This window comes from Amyelois transitella, chromosome 14 (assembly GCF_032362555.1).
Source record: "Amyelois transitella isolate CPQ chromosome 14, ilAmyTran1.1, whole genome shotgun sequence".
In the NCBI taxonomy this organism is placed as follows: domain Eukaryota; kingdom Metazoa; phylum Arthropoda; class Insecta; order Lepidoptera; family Pyralidae; genus Amyelois; species Amyelois transitella.
The window spans coordinates 2,056,280-2,074,716 of record NC_083517.1 but is presented as its reverse complement, the minus strand read 5'-3'; the positions used below and the strand labels follow the sequence as shown (position 1 = coordinate 2,074,716).

At 36.1% G+C, this 18,437-nt stretch overlaps 1 protein-coding gene across 1 annotated transcript; it reads right to left on the bottom strand.

Annotated features, from left to right (window-relative positions):
• Positions 1-627: 627 nt before the first annotated feature.
• On the bottom strand, positions 628-17,012 carry LOC106130908 (medium-chain acyl-CoA ligase ACSF2, mitochondrial). Its single transcript, XM_013329850.2, has 12 exons — positions 16,860-17,012; positions 14,084-14,267; positions 8,661-8,789; positions 7,908-8,128; positions 7,131-7,246; positions 5,864-5,970; positions 4,680-4,807; positions 4,007-4,175; positions 3,407-3,520; positions 2,248-2,390; positions 1,583-1,724; positions 628-913 (listed from the first exon to the last, which is right to left on the bottom strand). The coding sequence occupies exons 1-12, from the start codon at positions 16,916-16,918 to the stop codon at positions 686-688; spliced, it is 1,740 nt and encodes a 579-aa protein (XP_013185304.1). The 5' UTR covers positions 16,919-17,012; the 3' UTR covers positions 628-685.
• Positions 17,013-18,437: the final 1,425 nt, after the last annotated feature.

Genomic DNA, 18,437 nt, shown 5'->3' with positions numbered 1-18,437 from the left:
CATGTAGACAAACAGCCAGAAACTTTAAAAATCATATTTTTGGTTATTGTAGATCATTTAAATTATTTGCTAATATCTTTCAACTTACTGTCAGTCAGTAACGATTTATATAAATTATTAGGACATAATTTTTTTTTCTTAAATTAACTAGCTTTTGCCCGCGACTCGTCGGCGTGGTTTGTTCTTTCTTGGGCTCACTCTATCACTGTACCAAATGTCATTGGTTTCATATCAAAATCGGTTCAGTGGTTTTGGCGTAAAAGCGTAACAAACAGACAAGAGTTACTTTCTCATTTATAATATGTATTAGTAAGGATATGGATAGTAGTAGGGACTATGAGCATTTTATTATATGTTTGTTTGTTTGTGTTTGTTTGTTTTTTTGTTTGTTTGTAATATTTTTATTGCATAGAAATTGCATGTATATTGTATGTATGAATGTTGACAAAGCATATTTTTATCTCTGATTCTAGAGTTAATGTAAAGGCAAAACTTAACAATGGGATGAAAATATATGTAAGTATAAGTTTTATGCCTAACTTTCAACTTCGGTAATAAGCTTCAAAAGTCGATTTATAAAGGTTTCTTACATTTCTAGGTTATTTCAAAGATTAAAACACTTCATGATTACACATTAAATTAATCTATTATGTACATATTATATATAGTGGTATAATAATACATTTTAAATTTTCCCGGCTTCAACCATTTCTTTGATCTTGAACTTTTGTATTTTTCCAGATGCTGTTTTTGGGAATTCGTCGGTGAATTTTAATACCCTGGGTATCTTGAACTTGGCCAGGCGTCCTTCACAATAGCGTTTGATGTCTTCATGACTAATGGAGGCGCCTTCTCGAAGCCTCATCACAGCACATAACTCCTCACCGAGTCTTTCGTCGGCGACTCCGACCACCTGATAAAATAATTATTGTTTTGATGTTAGTCAAAGAATAGATATCAAAAGAAGGATATTGACATAATAATTATTTTGCCTAAATAAAACCATTTTGAATACCGCGTTTCAAAGTGTTTAAAAAATATATTTTTATTTTCGATTTTAATTGAAATTTACTTAATTAGAAGCCGCAGAAACCAATTCCCGTCGAATTTTCGTTTATAAGGATCAAGACGATCTAATCTTACTTTCACCTTTCGGTAAGCCTGGTATAGAATCAGCTAAAAATATGAAGGATAAGGTAAATTATTATTACAATCTATTTTTAATTTAATCGAAAATTAGTGAACCTTTGAATTTTCACTACAATAAGCTACCTTTTTGTAATATAGTAAATCTCGATTTTTATAAGAATAAAATTAATTATTCCAGATAAAGACTACAAAAAATAATTTAAACTAAAATTATAAAAAAGTAAATAGTATTGATTAAAATCTAATTAGACAGTCCTTGCATTCGCAACATTGTCATATTGACTGGAGACTGAGTCGGATAATTATCAGCCGACCCAAACTGATCATCAGCTTTTTCATCTAGTTGAAGAGCAGATTATAGATCTAAAAGGTTCCAATGAATAGGAATTTTCCCGGCACCTAAGCATACTTAGGTATTTAAGTTAAAACAAACCTGGCTTTCAATAATGTTGGGGTGGGTGTTCAGAAGGTCCTCTATTTCCTTGGGCGCGATGTTCTCTCCACCTCTGATGATGATGTCCTTCAGTCTGCCGACTATGGTCCCGTAACCGTCTTCGCTTAATTTGAATTTGTCACTGAAATTATATTACAAATTGATGCCATGAAGAAGAAGAAAATAGACCATTCTGTAATTTATGACAATACTAGTTTACCTACCACTAGCATGCCCGCACGAATTTAGAGCTACCTTCATAAGAATATAGATTTTTCGCAAATCCCACGAGAACAATAGGTTTTATCGGGATGCAAGTAATACCCTATATCCTTCTCCAGAGTCTTGATTATATATATACAAAATTACAATAGATATTTTAACGTAAGTAGGTACCTTAAATATTTTTTGTTTCTGGTTTGTTCTTTAATCGACTCTCAAACAAAAGAACATCATAAGAATAAGACAATTTTTGATTAAGTGATCCTATTTTATCCTTTCGAAAACAAAACGACTTAGCTATAAGAAACTATTATGATATCAGTAGAGCATCCTTAAAGTCTTAAGATCTTCAGCAGTTCAGATATCTTGTGCTATATTTTTTTTAAGATTTCAGTTGGCACATAGCATTCGAATTTCTATTATACCTAATTCATTCACATTACCCAGTGCATATCCAGCCGTCTTCCGAAATAGTCTGTCTCGTCTTCTCGGGCTCGTCCCAGTAGCAGATCATGTTGTTGTACCCTCGCGTGTATAACTCGCCCTCACTCCCGAACGGAACTGGTCTCCCATCATCACCAACCACCTATGCAAAAATCTATCATTACACATACATACATACATACATACATATAATCACGTCTATATCCCTTGCGGGGTAGACAGAGCCAACAGTCCTGAGCGGACTGATAGGCCACGTTCAGCTATTTGGCTTTAAGATAGAATTGAGATTCGAATAGTGACAAGTTGCTAGCCTATCGCCTAAAAAAAGAATCTCAAGTTTGTAAGCCTATTCCTTAGTCGCCTTTTACGACATCCATGGGAAAGAGATGGAGTGGTCCTATTCTTTTTTTTATTGGTGCCGGGAACCACACGGCACAACGTATCATTACACATATCCGATAAAATAAATGCGTTTGTTGTTGTTTGTTGTTTTTGACTAAGCAGATATACAAGGAGAGTGTGGAGGGAAAGGTCGGAGTGGGAAGACCTAGACGAACGTATCTTGATCAAATTAAGGACGTCCTGGTAAAGGGTCTTGACCTGAGTCAAGAGTACCCGAAACCGCCGAGCTTGCATGAAGAGAGTTATGAATGTGGATGAAGCGAAGGAAGTATGCAGAGATCGTGGCAAGTAGAAAGAGGTAGTCTCTGCCTACCCCTCCGGGAAAGAGGCGTGATTTTATGTATGTATGTATGTATGTTGTTGCTTCCATGCTGGTCTGGAGATTTTAAAGTCAATTAAGGGAAAGGCTAATAAACTTGGTATATTATTAGGCTTCTTCTTCTTCTTAGCGTTAGTCTCGGTTACATTCTCATCTCTCTAGAGAGGATCCCTGGATGCGTATTTTTAACCATGATCTTTATACACGAAGCGATTCCCATCTAATCTCTGTAGCCTTTGAAGGGGAACCTAAATCCGTATGTCCAATATGGTTACGTCAAGTTGCTAGAATGTTTCCTTACGATGTTTTCCCTCACCATGAGAGCATCGGTTTGCACTCAAACTAATGTACATAACTCAGAAAACAACATCCCCAGAGAGGTGAGTATGAAAAGGGGAATAATGTCAAGAGAAAACAGATGCAAATGCCGTACTTACCTTCGCTTCGGTGTGGTCATGAATGTATCCCACGGTTTCAGCCACCTTGTCTACATTATCCCCAGGGAGCGACTGGAATACGGCGGCTGTAGTCTCGGTCAGGCCGTACAGACACTGCTCGAAAAAACATTTTAATGGCTTAAAATTAATACGGAATTGACAAGGCTAAAATATTTGGCTTTCGCTCGCGTAAAAAGATCAATTATGTATTTGATAGATCAAGTTTGAGCGCACAGTATTTTGTAAAGTATCATGTGTTGTCAAAACGTAGTGGTTATGTTCTCTTTGCATGTGTTGAACGTTTTTACTACGCTTTTTTTCTCGAGAGAGACATATAATAAATAGTACAAAAAAATTATATATTATTCTTTTTAACCGCAGTATTTATAAGCAATAGAATGCAATGCAAAAGTTTAAAATCAGTGAAAGTATTTTACTTTTACTTGAATATAGAATGAACATCGGATCAGTTTCGATAAAATATGGTCCAGATATGGACTAGACCTTCAGAGTCAGAGATATGGTCTATTAACTTCCGAAATGCAAATTCTAACGAGAGAAAGACCCATAAATCAGTATTAGTAAATATATATTACTTACAGCCACATTCTGCACATTAAGGTATTTCTGCATGTTCCTAATGATAAGAGGGCTGCAGGGTGCGCCGGCGGCCAGGGCAGTCTTCAGAGCGGGCGGGGGCGAAGCCCTGTCCTGCACTTGAGCTAGCATGTCCACGTACATCGTCGGAGTCCCCGTGAGGGCGGTGCATCTGAACAAATAAATTTTGCATAAAATCACGTCTCAATTCCTTACGGATAGACAGAGCCAACAGTCTTGAGTCTCTTACGTTGAACGAAAACAGCTTTAAGACATCAGCTTACGTTGCATGGCAAGCGCGACGCCGTTTTTATCGCGCTAAAAACTATCGCTGTTTCGCTTTTTATTATAACGTGAAACGGGACAGCTGTAGCTCTTCGAGCGATAAAAACGGCGTTCTTGTAAAATCCTAACTTACATACCTACCTTTTTATGAATGAGTATGATCCTTAGGGTTTACTCAGAGAAAGTGAGGATTTAACCAGCACTAAATGGTAGGATAGGATAAGAAAAACTTATTATTTTGAAATAGCTCATATGTAGGTACTTACATCGGATAGTTGTCCTGTCTATGTCGCAACCAAGTGATTAAATAGCTGTTTACAGCCATTTGAATGAACCGTCATTCAACGACTAAAGTTATACCTAGATGAATTTTATTTAGAACTCTACTCACTTTTCAGCATACAAGGCGTCGATGTTAGCCTTAACGTTGTAGATGGGGGCGGCCAAGACCAGGGTGTTGCCGTGTTGGAGCCCCGACAGGGCGGTTATTATGGAGCCCAGGGCGTGGAACAGTGGAACCTGGAAGTAAGTGTATACATACATACCTACATACCGTCACGTCTATATCCCTTGCGGGGTAGACAGAGCCAACAGTTTTGAAAAGACTGAATGGCCACGTTCAGCTATTTGGCTTAACGATAGAATTTAGATTCAACTAGTGACAGGTTGCTAGCCCATCGCCTAAAAAAGAATCCCAAGTTTGTAAGCCTATCCCTTAGTCGCCTTTTACGACATCCATGGGAAAGAGATGGAGTGGTCCTATTCTTTTTTGTATTGGTGCCGGGAACCACACGGCACAAAAGTGTATACACTATTTTATTATTAAAGCAAATCGATGTGAAAAAATGTGACATTTTCACACGTATGTGTACGGAGCGACATTTCATAGTTTTTAAAGAAAAAAAGAAATTTATATTTCCAATTCAGTAATTTTATATTCTTGTTTGTAACGTATAATCTGAAAACGCTTGGACCGATTATGGCGCAGAGGTTCAAGAACACAATGTTCAGGATTTAAAAAAATAACATAGGCGATTTTTATCTATGAATTCCCACAGATTTAAAAACATTACTTGGTGTGAGTGAATTCTCCACTTTTCGCTCGTGATACACAGCGCACATCAACTTACCCAAATTCACTGCAAATTAACGGCTATTACCGCGTCATAGAGTCCCATGGAGGGTAACTTGATAATGTAGTTGACAATACCACAAGGTAGCGAAGCCTCAGGAAAAATAATTGTAAACTGTACAACTACGGACATCTCTTACATCCATAAAAACAACCCCTACACTAAGAAGTGGAATAGAAGCAAAGGCTAGCTAAAATATGTTTAGTGTTGTTATAAAATAACAGATGGCGCCGTATGTATAAAATAATGCGTAAATATTCCAAAAAATATCGTTTTTACTAAGCAGGTTCATAGATTAACTTCTAAAATATGTTTAGTGTTGTTATAAAATAACAGATGGCGCCGTATGTATAAAATAATGCGTAAATATTCCAAAAAATATCGTTTTTACTAAGCAGGTTCATAGATTAACTTATATAAATAAAAAGATTTTGATACTAACTTGTACACATATTTTATGATGATATTGGTTGAACGTGTTCCTTACACCGCTGAAGTAAGTGTTGTTCACGATACCGAGATGCGAATCAAGTCCAGCTTTAGGGTCCCCTGGGAAACGAAATCACATCGACAACTCGTATTTACAAGAAAATACTTATATTACAAATAATTTTGGAAAATTCGGAGTTCTATGTGATATTTCTGGTCGAGCAAAGAATTAATAAAATGCTACACATAGTAGTTAATATAAGTAGTAAGTATATTGTTATGTATAAATAATTGATGTGAACGAGGCATGTACACACACGTTTAAAGTATTATACATGTATAATACTTAAAACATGTATATATTATATATAATGTAATAGGTAAATAAAAACAATAATAAAGATTCCGACCGGGCGCATTGATGTTGTCGTATTTATTTGTCTATATCATCTTTGTAATCTACATGACCTTAAATAATCACAAGTGATAAGATAAACATGTCTTTCGGTTATCAATTATCATTATTGTCTGACATGTAAAATAAAGAATATTTTTTTAACCCTACTAGCTCTGTATACCAGGGTTACCCTGGATGTAAAATATGTATGCTGCTGCATAGGTATCTGTTTTAATTATTTCATTTACATTTATCTTTCATACCTATATCAAGGCAGCAAGGCATCCAAAAGACAATTGATTTTTGTTTTAAAAAGCTTAGTCTATTCAGTACTTCGATATGAATTTGAGCTATATTTGACGGAAATCATCAAAAGGGTTTTAAAGTGAGGAACTGCGTAATAGTATGCTACGAGTAACGAAATATGGGCTTATGCTACGAAATTCTACGAACAAAAATTTTACACTAGACTATCACTATGACCTCTCATTTTTTTCCTTTACAATACATACATGATTATAACGGAATTGCATTTCATTACAGTTAATATTCCAGTTCTTATTTGGTACGTTTGTTTTCTTGCGAAGAATGAAAGACAATAGACCCGAAACTCTAAAGAGTGGGTTGTAATTTATACCTTTATTTTTGTCGATTTGATCTTTTTAGAGTATATAAGATATAATAATCTATTAGTACTTTAGTCAGTTTGATTTTTATATATTGTACAACGTTTTTTACACGCAAAAGTTTTCTGCTTAACCCAATGATAGACTGTTAGATAATGCTATTTAGCAATAAGCACGCCCATTGTAATTTGCAAACTGTAAATATGAATAAGAATGAATTGATAAATTAATATATAATCCCATACCATATTACTCACCTGTAGTTCCAGATGTTAAATGAAGGAGGCATCCATCAGCGGACTTTATTTCGCTTCCGTATTTTGAGACGTCATTATTATTGTGTGTTATGAGGGAGTCATATGAAAGGGTTCCGCTGAAAATTTATTAATAAAAAAAAAACTGTCAAAGTAATTTGTTAAACGTCTCTTCGTTGGTTACATAAGTTCAGTTCGAAAGAAACAAGATTGACGATCTCTGTGGCGCATTCTAAGTACGCTTGCCTATGACACCAGAGGTCCCAAGTTCGTATCCCGGCCAGGGCAGGATGAGAAATGAAATTTTTCTGATTCGCCTGGTTTTTGGATATATAAGTAAGTATTTTTTATAAAATTTAGTATCGATGTGTTCGTATCTCGTAAAACAAGTCTCGAACTTACTTCGAGGCTCACACTATCTGTGTAATTTTTCCTGTATAAGTATATTTAATATTTATTTACCTATTATTTAGCTAATGCGTGGGTACATTATGTCTTTTTGTAAGCAGGGGGCGAACGAGCGAAAAAGGTGAGTAGTTAAAGCGTCAGAACCCTACGGGAAGGTGGTTTTCTTTTTTGTTCAAGTACATTTTTACGTACATTAAGACGTGATTGTATGTTAGTATGTATGTATGTTAATTTTTTATGACATTTCTGTGCTTTCAGTTTAATTTCGGACAAATTATCTAACTAGATACGAGTAGTTTTTTAATGAGAGACCTAAGTAGTTCCTTCCTGATCTCTACACATAAGTTCGCGAGAAATGACAAGTTTACTTACGGTAGCTTCTCCCTTCCAATATTTATAACTGTAGTCAAGTTAGGGAAGTCCTTCGAGATGAGTGATCCCGGCTTGGCTTTACGTAGTTCTGGCAACAGGCTCTCCAGCTTTGTGTAGTAGTCCCTATTGGGCAACTTGTCCGGGATGAGGATAGCTTTCATGCCTGTTTTCTTTATGCAAAAGCTCAGTTCCGGAGCTTCAAACGCTGGGTTTAGCAGCGCCTGAAAGAATATTGAGTCTAAGAAGAAAAGGGCCAAAATTATTAATTAGGTTTTTCCATAACTTCAAGAGTGTTGGTATCATAAACAAAACTGTTCTAAAACCCCCGTGAGAATTTCGAGGAAAAAAGCTAAGTTTGAACTTGTGTAAAAAGTATTTAAGTAAACAAAACTCCATCAAAATTGTTGATGAAATTGACGATGTGTAACTTAGTTTACTGACCAAACATGCAGCTACCCCGCTCTACTAGCCCTAGTAGGCTCTGTCTACCCCGCAAGGGATATAGACGTGACCATATGTATGTATGTATGTACACGCAGCTAAAATTTGGTCGTAGTACTCGTAGTGTCGTCAAAAGATCCTGCACATTAAAAGTATATCCATTGACACGAACTGACTGTATCATCTTCTCACCTGTGTTTCCGCAATAAAGAGATTTTGTTTTTGTAACATTAAGACGATTTCCTAAAAATGCGTATTTACAAATAAATAAAGTCGCCAACATAACATAGTAAAATTTATTACATAACTTACCGCAATAAGTCCCACCCTCGCAGCAGCCACAAGCGACACTATCCAAGACGCTGAGTTGTGCGACCATATCCCGATCCTGTCTCCCGTCTGCAGCCCGTGGGCTCGCAGCGCGCATCCCAGGGAGTCTGCCTGCAAACATTCAGATCAAGTTATTACATACATACATACATAAAATCACGCGTCTTTCCCGGAGGGGTAGGCAGAGACTACCTCTTTCCACTTGCCACGATCTCTGCATACTTCCTTCGCTTCATCCACATTCATAACTCTCTTCATGCAAGTTTGGCGGTTTCGGATACTCTTGACCTGACCCTTTACCAGGACGTCCTTAATTTGATCAAGATACGTTCGTCTAGGTCTTCCCACTCCGACCTTTCCCTCCTAGTTATTCCTAGCTGTGATTCGTTGTTTCAAAAGAACATGAATATGAAGGAAGAGATAGATGTGGATTACAATAGTAGTGGAGAAGGAGTAGGAGGAACTCATTCTAACAAACATTTGGCTAGGTAACGAAAGAGATAGATGTACAGAACCGCTCACAGCCATCGCTCTCTTCACGCCAGCTCGCTAATTTAGGGTACTCTTTACTTAATCTTTCACTAAATGAGTCATCTATAAGCGTCATCAAGTCTTGGTGAACACGATCTACTTCTGATTACTGCGTCAAAATAAAAGGTAATATCTTGTAAATACATTTAAATCCCAGGATAAATGACTAGAAGAATCACTTACGAAGCCCTAAAAATGCTAGACCCTTATGCTTATTAACAGCTGATGGTAAGAGATTGCGATCTCATCATAAAAGATCGCACGGCTAATCGTCCGTCGTATTTCGCCAAAGCATTCTTTAGCACTTCACCAAGCGAGCATTATAAGGTATATCCTCTTCTTCCTCCTGGCGTTAATTTCGGTCACACCTCACCTCTCTGAAGTGGTGCCAAGACTGCGCCTCATGATCATGATCCATGATACCCAATCATGGATCATGATCAGATCAAGTCAGGTTTTTACACTAAGCAACTCCTGTCTGACCTGCGTAACATTAGCAACCTTAAAATCACACGTTATTGGACTAGGATTGATCAAATTAAGAATGTCCTGGTAAAGGGTCGATTCGTCGTTCGTTGTCGTACTGAGCAGACGTGTATAAGTATTTTTTAAAGTTGTCTAAATTTATACGGAAACAATTTAATCCTTAAAGAATAAAAATTAAAACTCTAAATAGTGTGAACGCGCTTAGTTTTTTGTGATCTTCCACTCCTGCGCTGCAGTGAACCCCTACCATCGCGAGACACGTACGGTTGATATTTTTTGCTCCCTCACGCTGTACGCTGCACCGGAGTACCGACTGACGTCACGAGAGCAGTATGAGCGTGCAGAGGTCTCCAACCGGTGGGTCGCAACCTGACCTATCAAGAATAAGGAATGTAAGCCCAGACCCATCAATTACATTTCGTAAGCGTAAAGTTCCCTGTGATATTGGGTGTTCATGTGGTGACGATATAAGAGAAACGAAATCGGAAATATCTCATATCAGCTCCCTACTGGAAAAATATGTCACATCTAACGAGCACATTTTAAAAAATATGCAAGAGGACATAACCGAAATAAAAAATCAAATCACGGATATGAAATCGTCAAACGATCGAACTCTCAATGCGATGCAAATTAAAATTCAATCTCTGGAAACAGACCTGCACAACCTGAAAACTGTACCTTTCACCAAGGAAAAGGAGCTAGCTTTTGGCGAAAACATCATACAAGAGGTACAAAACCGTAGCAACAGAGAAAAGAATGTTGTGCTGGTTGGTCTACCCGAGCAAATTGCATCCACCCCGGAAGATAGGTCATCAAGGGATGAAGCTGATGTTCTCAAAACTATTTCCACAATAAGCGAAGGCATTCCTAAACCTTCAAAGGTTTTTAGAATCGGTAAACTACAACCAAATAAACACCGTAGTATCAAGATTTGCTTTGAAACTGTAGAACCAGCTAAAAAACTACTTCGTAATAGGAATAGACTACAAGGAGGCCTTAAAATGTTTTCAGACCAAACACCTACACAACAGAACCTTATGAAAAACCTGAGAGAAGAACTTAAGCAACGTCAAGACAAAGGTGAGACCAATATCACAATTAAATATGTAAATGGTACGCCTTTAATCGTAAAAACGTCAAAAAACTAAATACATCACTTACAACAGTTCATACTCAAACCGAAAACCATAATACCTACGAACTACTAGACGATTATCAAAATTTCCCGAAAAACAAGTCACGATTTACTTTTTTTTATTTAAATGCCAGGAGTATACGTACGAAAGGAAAATTTGACGAAGTCAAATGTATCCTACAAGCTATACCGAACACAGTGCACATATTTCTATTAACCGAGACCTGGTTTCAAAGCGAAGAAGAAGCGCTACGATATGAATTACCAAACTATAGTCACTATTATAATTATAGAACAGACAAAACTGGAGGCGGTGTATCCATATATGTTCACAACAACCTAATACACAAGCTATCAGAGTCCGTGTATATAGGAGGTAATAATTATTTATGGATACAACTAGAAAAATATGCACTTGAAGTAGGAGTCGTATATAATCCAGGGAACACCAATTTCCAGCAGTTTCTAGAAGTATATGAATCACAATTAAGAAGACGAAAAAGAGCAATAGTTTTTGGTGATTTCAATGTTGATCTACTCACAAAAAAAGAAACCGAGACTAAACAGTACAACCAACTTTTAAAACAAACTGGACACAAAATTATTAACAAGATCTCCAAGAAATATTACACCAGAAAAGGCCCACCTAAAAACTCCCTACTAGATCATGTAAGCACCAACCTTGACAAAGATAACTTCCATATGGTAACAATCGATTCATCTTTCTCCGACCACAGACAGCTATACGTTGAAATCAAGAAAATAAAACCACCGAAAAAGACAATTAGACAATATGAAGCTATCAACTATAATAAACTTTATAAGGCAGTGGAAAAATCTAAACTTCAAGAACCAAATAACGATTTTACAGAATTTGAAAGTTCAATTAAACAATGCATAAATGAAAGCAAGATTATAAAGACCAAAATTGATAATGAGCCACAAAAAGAATGGATAAATAAAAACATAATAGCATTAATCACTGAAAGAAACCAGATATCTACAGAGTTAAAAGAGAATCCAGACGATGAAGATCTGAAGGAAAAGTTCAACACTAAGAGAAACCAAGTTTTAAGCATAATCCGGAAAGCAAAGAAGTCATACTATAAAAAAGAATTTGACAAATACTCTATGCAGCTTAAAAAACTATGGAATTTACTTAGCACACTAACAAATAACAAGACCAAACAAAGGCGCGCTCCTTCAAAGCTTATTGTCGATTCATTGGAAGTCTCCGATCCCAATGAAATATGTAAAGTATTTAATAACTTTTTCGCTAACGTAGGGTCTTGTCTCGCTGATGAAATTCCTACAGACTTTCATGTTAATTATATTCACGCACTACCCAAACCAACTTCACAAAAACCGCAAATCAATACCTGGGAACCTTGCAACGAAAAGGAAATACTTGATATTATCAATAACCTAGATTCAAATAGCAGTGTTGGTCTAGACGGTATTAGTACCAAAGCAATAAAATGTGTTAAGGATTTAATAGTAAAACGACTAACAATATGTATTAACAAACTATTACAAGACGGAGTATTTCCAGACTCACTCAAAATAGCCAAAGTGACACCTATTTATAAGTCAGGACCAAAAACGGAGCCTGGAAATTATCGACCAATATCTGTGCTCCCTATACTATCAAAAATTTTGGAGAAAGTCTTGCATACACGGTTACAAAATTACTTGGATTCTATTGATTTCTTCTATGAGCGACAATACGGGTTTCGATCTAAAAGTAATACTCTTACGGCAACAATTGATCTCATTACCACAATAAAACAAAACATAGATAGAAAAAACATCGCACTAGGGGTATTTATTGATTTAAAAAAGGCTTTCGACACCGTTAGCCACAAATTGCTTTTAAAAAAGTTGGAATCCATTGGTATAACTGACAAAGCGCTTAACATGTTCAAGTCTTACCTTACAAACAGACTTCAGATTGTCAAAACAGACAATAACTCTCAAAGTCCTCCACTGCCAATTGCCTATGGAGTCCCGCAAGGTTCGATATTGGGTCCACTACTGTTCTTAGTTTATATCAATAATATGCATGAACTAGGACTAAGCGGTAACATCACTTTGTATGCTGACGACACGTGCCTTTTTTATTACGGTTCATCAATCCAAATCTTAATTTCTCAAGCTCAAAATGACCTTAACATCCTTCAAAATTGGTTACAGTATAATTTACTTACTATAAACGTCTCTAAAACTAGTTATATTATTTATAAAGCTAAAAATAAACCAATACCCACTTTCACACCTCTTACAATTAACAACAAACCTATACAACAAAAAACTTCAGAAAAATACCTTGGCCTCCAATTGGATACTTATTTAACATGGAATACTCATATCAAAAAATTAATAAACAAATTTATTTCGCTCCATGCATCCCTCCGAATAAATATTCGATATATACCACGTAAACTTCTTTTTACCATTTACAATGCTCTAATAAAACCACACCTATCTTATCTTATAGAAGTTTGGGGAAGTGCTGCTAAAACTAGACTAGACAAATTACAAACACTACAAAATAAAATAATAAAAATGCTATTTAATTATAACTTTCGAACACCAACTAATAAAATTTATCGTGAAACAAGACTAATGACTATTAAACAATTATATACATATAATACTTGCATTCTCATCCGTAAAATCATGACCAATAAAGTCCGCACCAACATAAACTTTACTGAGCGAAAACAAGTTGGGCGCCCCTGCACTCGACGCGCGAGCTTCATCATTTTGCCAAAGGCACGGACAAAATATTACGGCCGGTCGACAATAACAACCGAAGGTGCGCGCCTTTTTAATAAGATACCCTCTGACATTAAAAAAATTAACTCGTTCGAAGTATTTAAGAAACAGTTAGCCAAACACATTGTTTCCATTTACTAAACTTGACCGGTAATTGTGTATTGTTCTTTTTTAGTGTGACAACGAACAAATTATAATGTATGTCATAATTTTAAGTTCTCATGTAAGTGATGTAAATTATGTCTTAATGAGAATAAAAGTCTTTAAACCTAAACCTAAAGGGTCAGGTCAAAAGTACCCGAAACCGCCGAGCTTGCATGAAGAGAGTTATGAATGTGGATGAAGCGAAGGAAGTATGCAGAGATCGTGGCAAGTGGAAAGAGGTACTAGATGACTAGATGAATGTGCCCATTTCGTCTTTTACGATATTGATGAAAAAGAGATGGAGTTGTCCTGGATACCCAGATAATACCTGTGTCAGCAGCTGCTCGTAAGAGAGTGTGACGTCCTCATGGACAGACCGCACGGCCACTCGTCCAGGGTATTTCTCCACGGCCTTCTGAAATACTTCCCCGTAGGTGGCATAGTTCAGCGGCTCCGACCCTGGATGTTTTATGTGACTGTCCTTTGATGCAGTGTGGATGCAGCGCGCTAATCTGTGAATATGGAGAAAAGGATATACCTAAATAACCATATATAACCATGTTTATATTTGTGTTCATATTGTGTTACCCCGCAAGGGATATAGTCACGTCTATATCCCTTGCGGGGTAGACAGAGCCAACAGTCTTGAAAAGACTGAATGGCCACATTCAGCTATTTGGCTTAATGATAGAATTGAGATTCCAATAGTGACAGGTTGCTAGCCCATCGCCTAAAAAAGAATCCCAAGTTTGTTAGCCTATCCCTTAGTCGCCTTTTTCGACATCCATGGGAAAGAGATGGAGTAGTCCTATTCTTTTTTGTATTTACCGGGATAATATGTATGTATGTCTATATATACTTAACATAGCTAAGTAAAAAATGGGAAAGCTTGAAAGAATTCTATATTATGATCTGTGACAAATTAGGTGATATTTTTAACACATATCACGTCTTAATCCCTAACGGTATTGACAGAGTCATTGATAAAATTGAGATTTAGAGACAGTGATAGGTTCTAGCCCGAATCCCAAGTTCACTTTTATAAAATAATATTCACAAACAAAACAAAATACAAGTCCTCAAAGTATCGTAACGTATCAGAGAAAATCCTTGTAAATAAATTTATTTTAAATGGCTAAGTATAATCTTAACTTTCAGTTAGATAAAGTTTATTTAATAACTAGAGGACGCACCCGCGTAAAACTTAACATCACCGTAATTCCCGTTCCCGTGGGAATTTACGGCAATCCTCTTTTAGTGCACCCCTAGACCACATAAAGGACCCATACGCTAAATTTCAAGTTTCTTCTTATTATGTATTTAGCTGAACTATTCAACAGATTGAATGAAAATATAATGTAGGTATACTTACATAGATATTATAAAGCCGATACCAAAACGATATAAATTAGATACTTATAAAGAAAACGTGTTATCAATGTTATGTTTTATCTCTTATTTTAATATTCATGAGATAATAACTATTTGATAACATTACATAATATTTCTTCTTCGTAATGACTTCTTTTCACATAAAGATCAGCGTTGGCTGTGTAGCATATTGTTTACAGCCAGCATTATGCAGAGGGGGTACCCTTTCGGGAGCACCATATTTCATGTCTACTTTTGTACATATTCTTGTTTTTTTTTTTCTGTTATGGTGTTTTACGAATAAATTCTTTTTTAGGCGATGGGCTAGCAACCTGTCACTATTTGAATCTCAATTCTATCATTAAGCCAAATAGCTGAACGTGGCCATTCAGTCTTTTCAAGACTATTGGCTCTGTCTACCCCGCAAGGGATATAGACGTGACCATATGTATGTATATATGTTTTTACTTTTACATAACAATAAGATGAGAAATTTACAACTCACTATACCAAACACCATACGGCTTTGGTACAATTTACTATTTTTCTCACGATGTTTTTCATTACCGTATGAGCATCGGTTAGTACGTACATACATAAAATCACGCCTCTTTCCTGGAGGGGTAGGCAGAGACTACCTCTTTCCACTTGCCACGATCTCTGCATACTTCCTTTGCTCCATCCACATTCATAACTCTCTTCATGCAAGCTCGGCGGTTTCGGGTACTTTTGACCTGACCGTTTACCAGGACGTCCTTAATTTGATCAAGATACGTTCGTCTAGGTCTTCCCACTCCGAACTTTCCCTCCACACTCTCCTTGTATATCTGCTTAGTCAACCTGCTTTCATCGGTTAGTAGGTATTCAATGATACATGGCCGAGGTTGGATATGAAACTGTAAGACACCTTACCGGTACTATCACTGACGGTCAATCTGATACTTACATACATATCACATACATGTCACATCTTTTTCCCTTGCGGGGTAGACGAAGCCAACAGTCTTGAAAAGATTGATAGGCCACTTCCAGCTGTTTTGCTTTATGATAGAATTGAGATTCAAAAAGTGACAGATTGCTAGCCCATAGCCTAAAAAGAATCCCAAGTTTATAAGCCTATCCCTTAGCCACCTTTTACGACATCCATTAAAAAGAAATGGAGTCATCCAATTCTTTTTTGTTTTAGTGCCGGGAGCCACACGGGTCTGATATAATCTACCTAATCTGATACTTTTTTATTACAAATAAAACCTAATTTTCTTTCATTATCCATCTGACATAGGTACCAGCGACCATTGAGAAAGAACCCGGGGCCCGCCACTCAACTCAGAACAGGTATCAGATTCCTCATCCAACTTGGAATCTGGTCGTTGTATTAGTAAAAGCCCTATAATTTCCTTGCGCCTCTACCGACAGACATAAAAAATACATAAATAATATTAAAGTGCAAATACAGAAGAAACAATAATAAATAATTTGTAAATTTTTTTAAAAAGGAAATAAAACATTATTGCAATTTCCAATTATGCGTATTGCAGGCCGTATCGTCAATACATACATACATAAAGACACACATTTTTCCCGGAGGGGTAGGCAGAGACTACATCTTTCCTCTTGCCACGATCTCTGCATACTCCCTTCGCTTCATCCGCATTCATAACTCTCTTCATGCAGTTTCGGGTATCGTAAATCCATATAATATAAAACAACAAACATAATTACCAATATTCTACCTTATTATTTGATAACAGTTAAATCTATTCACAGCTGATGGTACACTTTTACTCCACATTTTGCGTCCTTAATCACACCGCAGTATCACCACGACTAGTCACACAGTCACACCGTTATCATTATTACCCCCACTCATTGGTTTAAATTATCTTTATCTTCAATACGTTTAACGCTATCCAGTTTATTTGTATGTTTGTTTATTATGTTCAACTGTTGATAAATTAATGTGTAGATTTCCACACATATTTTGTTTGCGCTGGCGTTAATTTTAATGCTATTTTTTATTTATTAAAAATTTAGGAATGTTTTTCGCCATTTCCAATATATTAAGAGCAGCAACTTGAGTAACCATTAATTAACTTTTTTTCACAGTAATGGTAATTTTATTGTTACAAAGAAGGCCTAAGGAATCCAGAGATATTTATGTTTTTAGAATTGTATTTCCCTTGTACAAAGTCACAGGTAAAAGGTATCTAGTATAGAATAATTATGTACTGGCATGGTCATGTTGCTAACAATTGAAATGATCCTGCTGTTTTGATGTCATCAGAGTTAAACGTTGGCAGTTTATGTAATAGGTACCTGTCGAAGGTAAATCTATATACCTACCTACATATAGTAATCATCATTTCTACTTTGTTGTAAGTTCGCTCAACGATAATATATTTTTATAACAAATATTTAAATATATAAACGCCCAAGACTCAGGTCAATCAGAAAAGTTATTTTTCCATCATGACCTTATTAGGGATCGAACCTGGGACCTTTTGGTTAAGAGACGCTGTACAAGTACAACTGAGTCCAACAGGCCAATCAGACGCAAATTTCCTCACGAATTATTATTTGAAATTTGTTACATCCTCACCTTCATGGAGAGGTAAGAATAACATTTGCAATATTTGTTGTTAATTTAAACGTTCCTTATATTTGGGACACAAAGATCATTCAGATATCCACGATATCTTTACAGTCTACACGAATAACTTTTATAATTCGCCAATGTCGAATCGAATGAGATAATGTTTTCAGTTGTTGAGTACGATAACGCATCACGTAGTCTATTATCGTATTTTGTGAAAAAAAAACGTGGCCTATCAGTCTTTTCAAGACTGTTGACTCTGTCTACCCCGCATGGAATATAGACGTGATTATATGTATGTACGTATGTATGTGAAAAAAAAAAACTAATATAAGACGGATGTGTAATGGGTCACCAACCACCATAGACATAATACTAGCTAGATCCTGCGAGTATATACAAATATTTTACCTGCTAAAACGCGTGGCAAAATGATGAAAAAAATTACGAATGATCTCTTTTTGAAATTGTTGCTTTAATTTTAGTCATAATCAAGTATAACAAATGGATAAGTCCGCTTTTGTATATTTCATCTTACAATATTATTATATTTTTTTGTTCTTCCGTGTGTAACTCCAAACTCTTGATTATATATACGCAAAATTTCAAGATCGTTCAATAGATCATCTTTCGCATTTATTTATTTTATTTATAATATTAATATTTCTTTAATTTTTAATATTAGTTGGGTTTACCCTGTCCCCCGTCTCCGTATTAT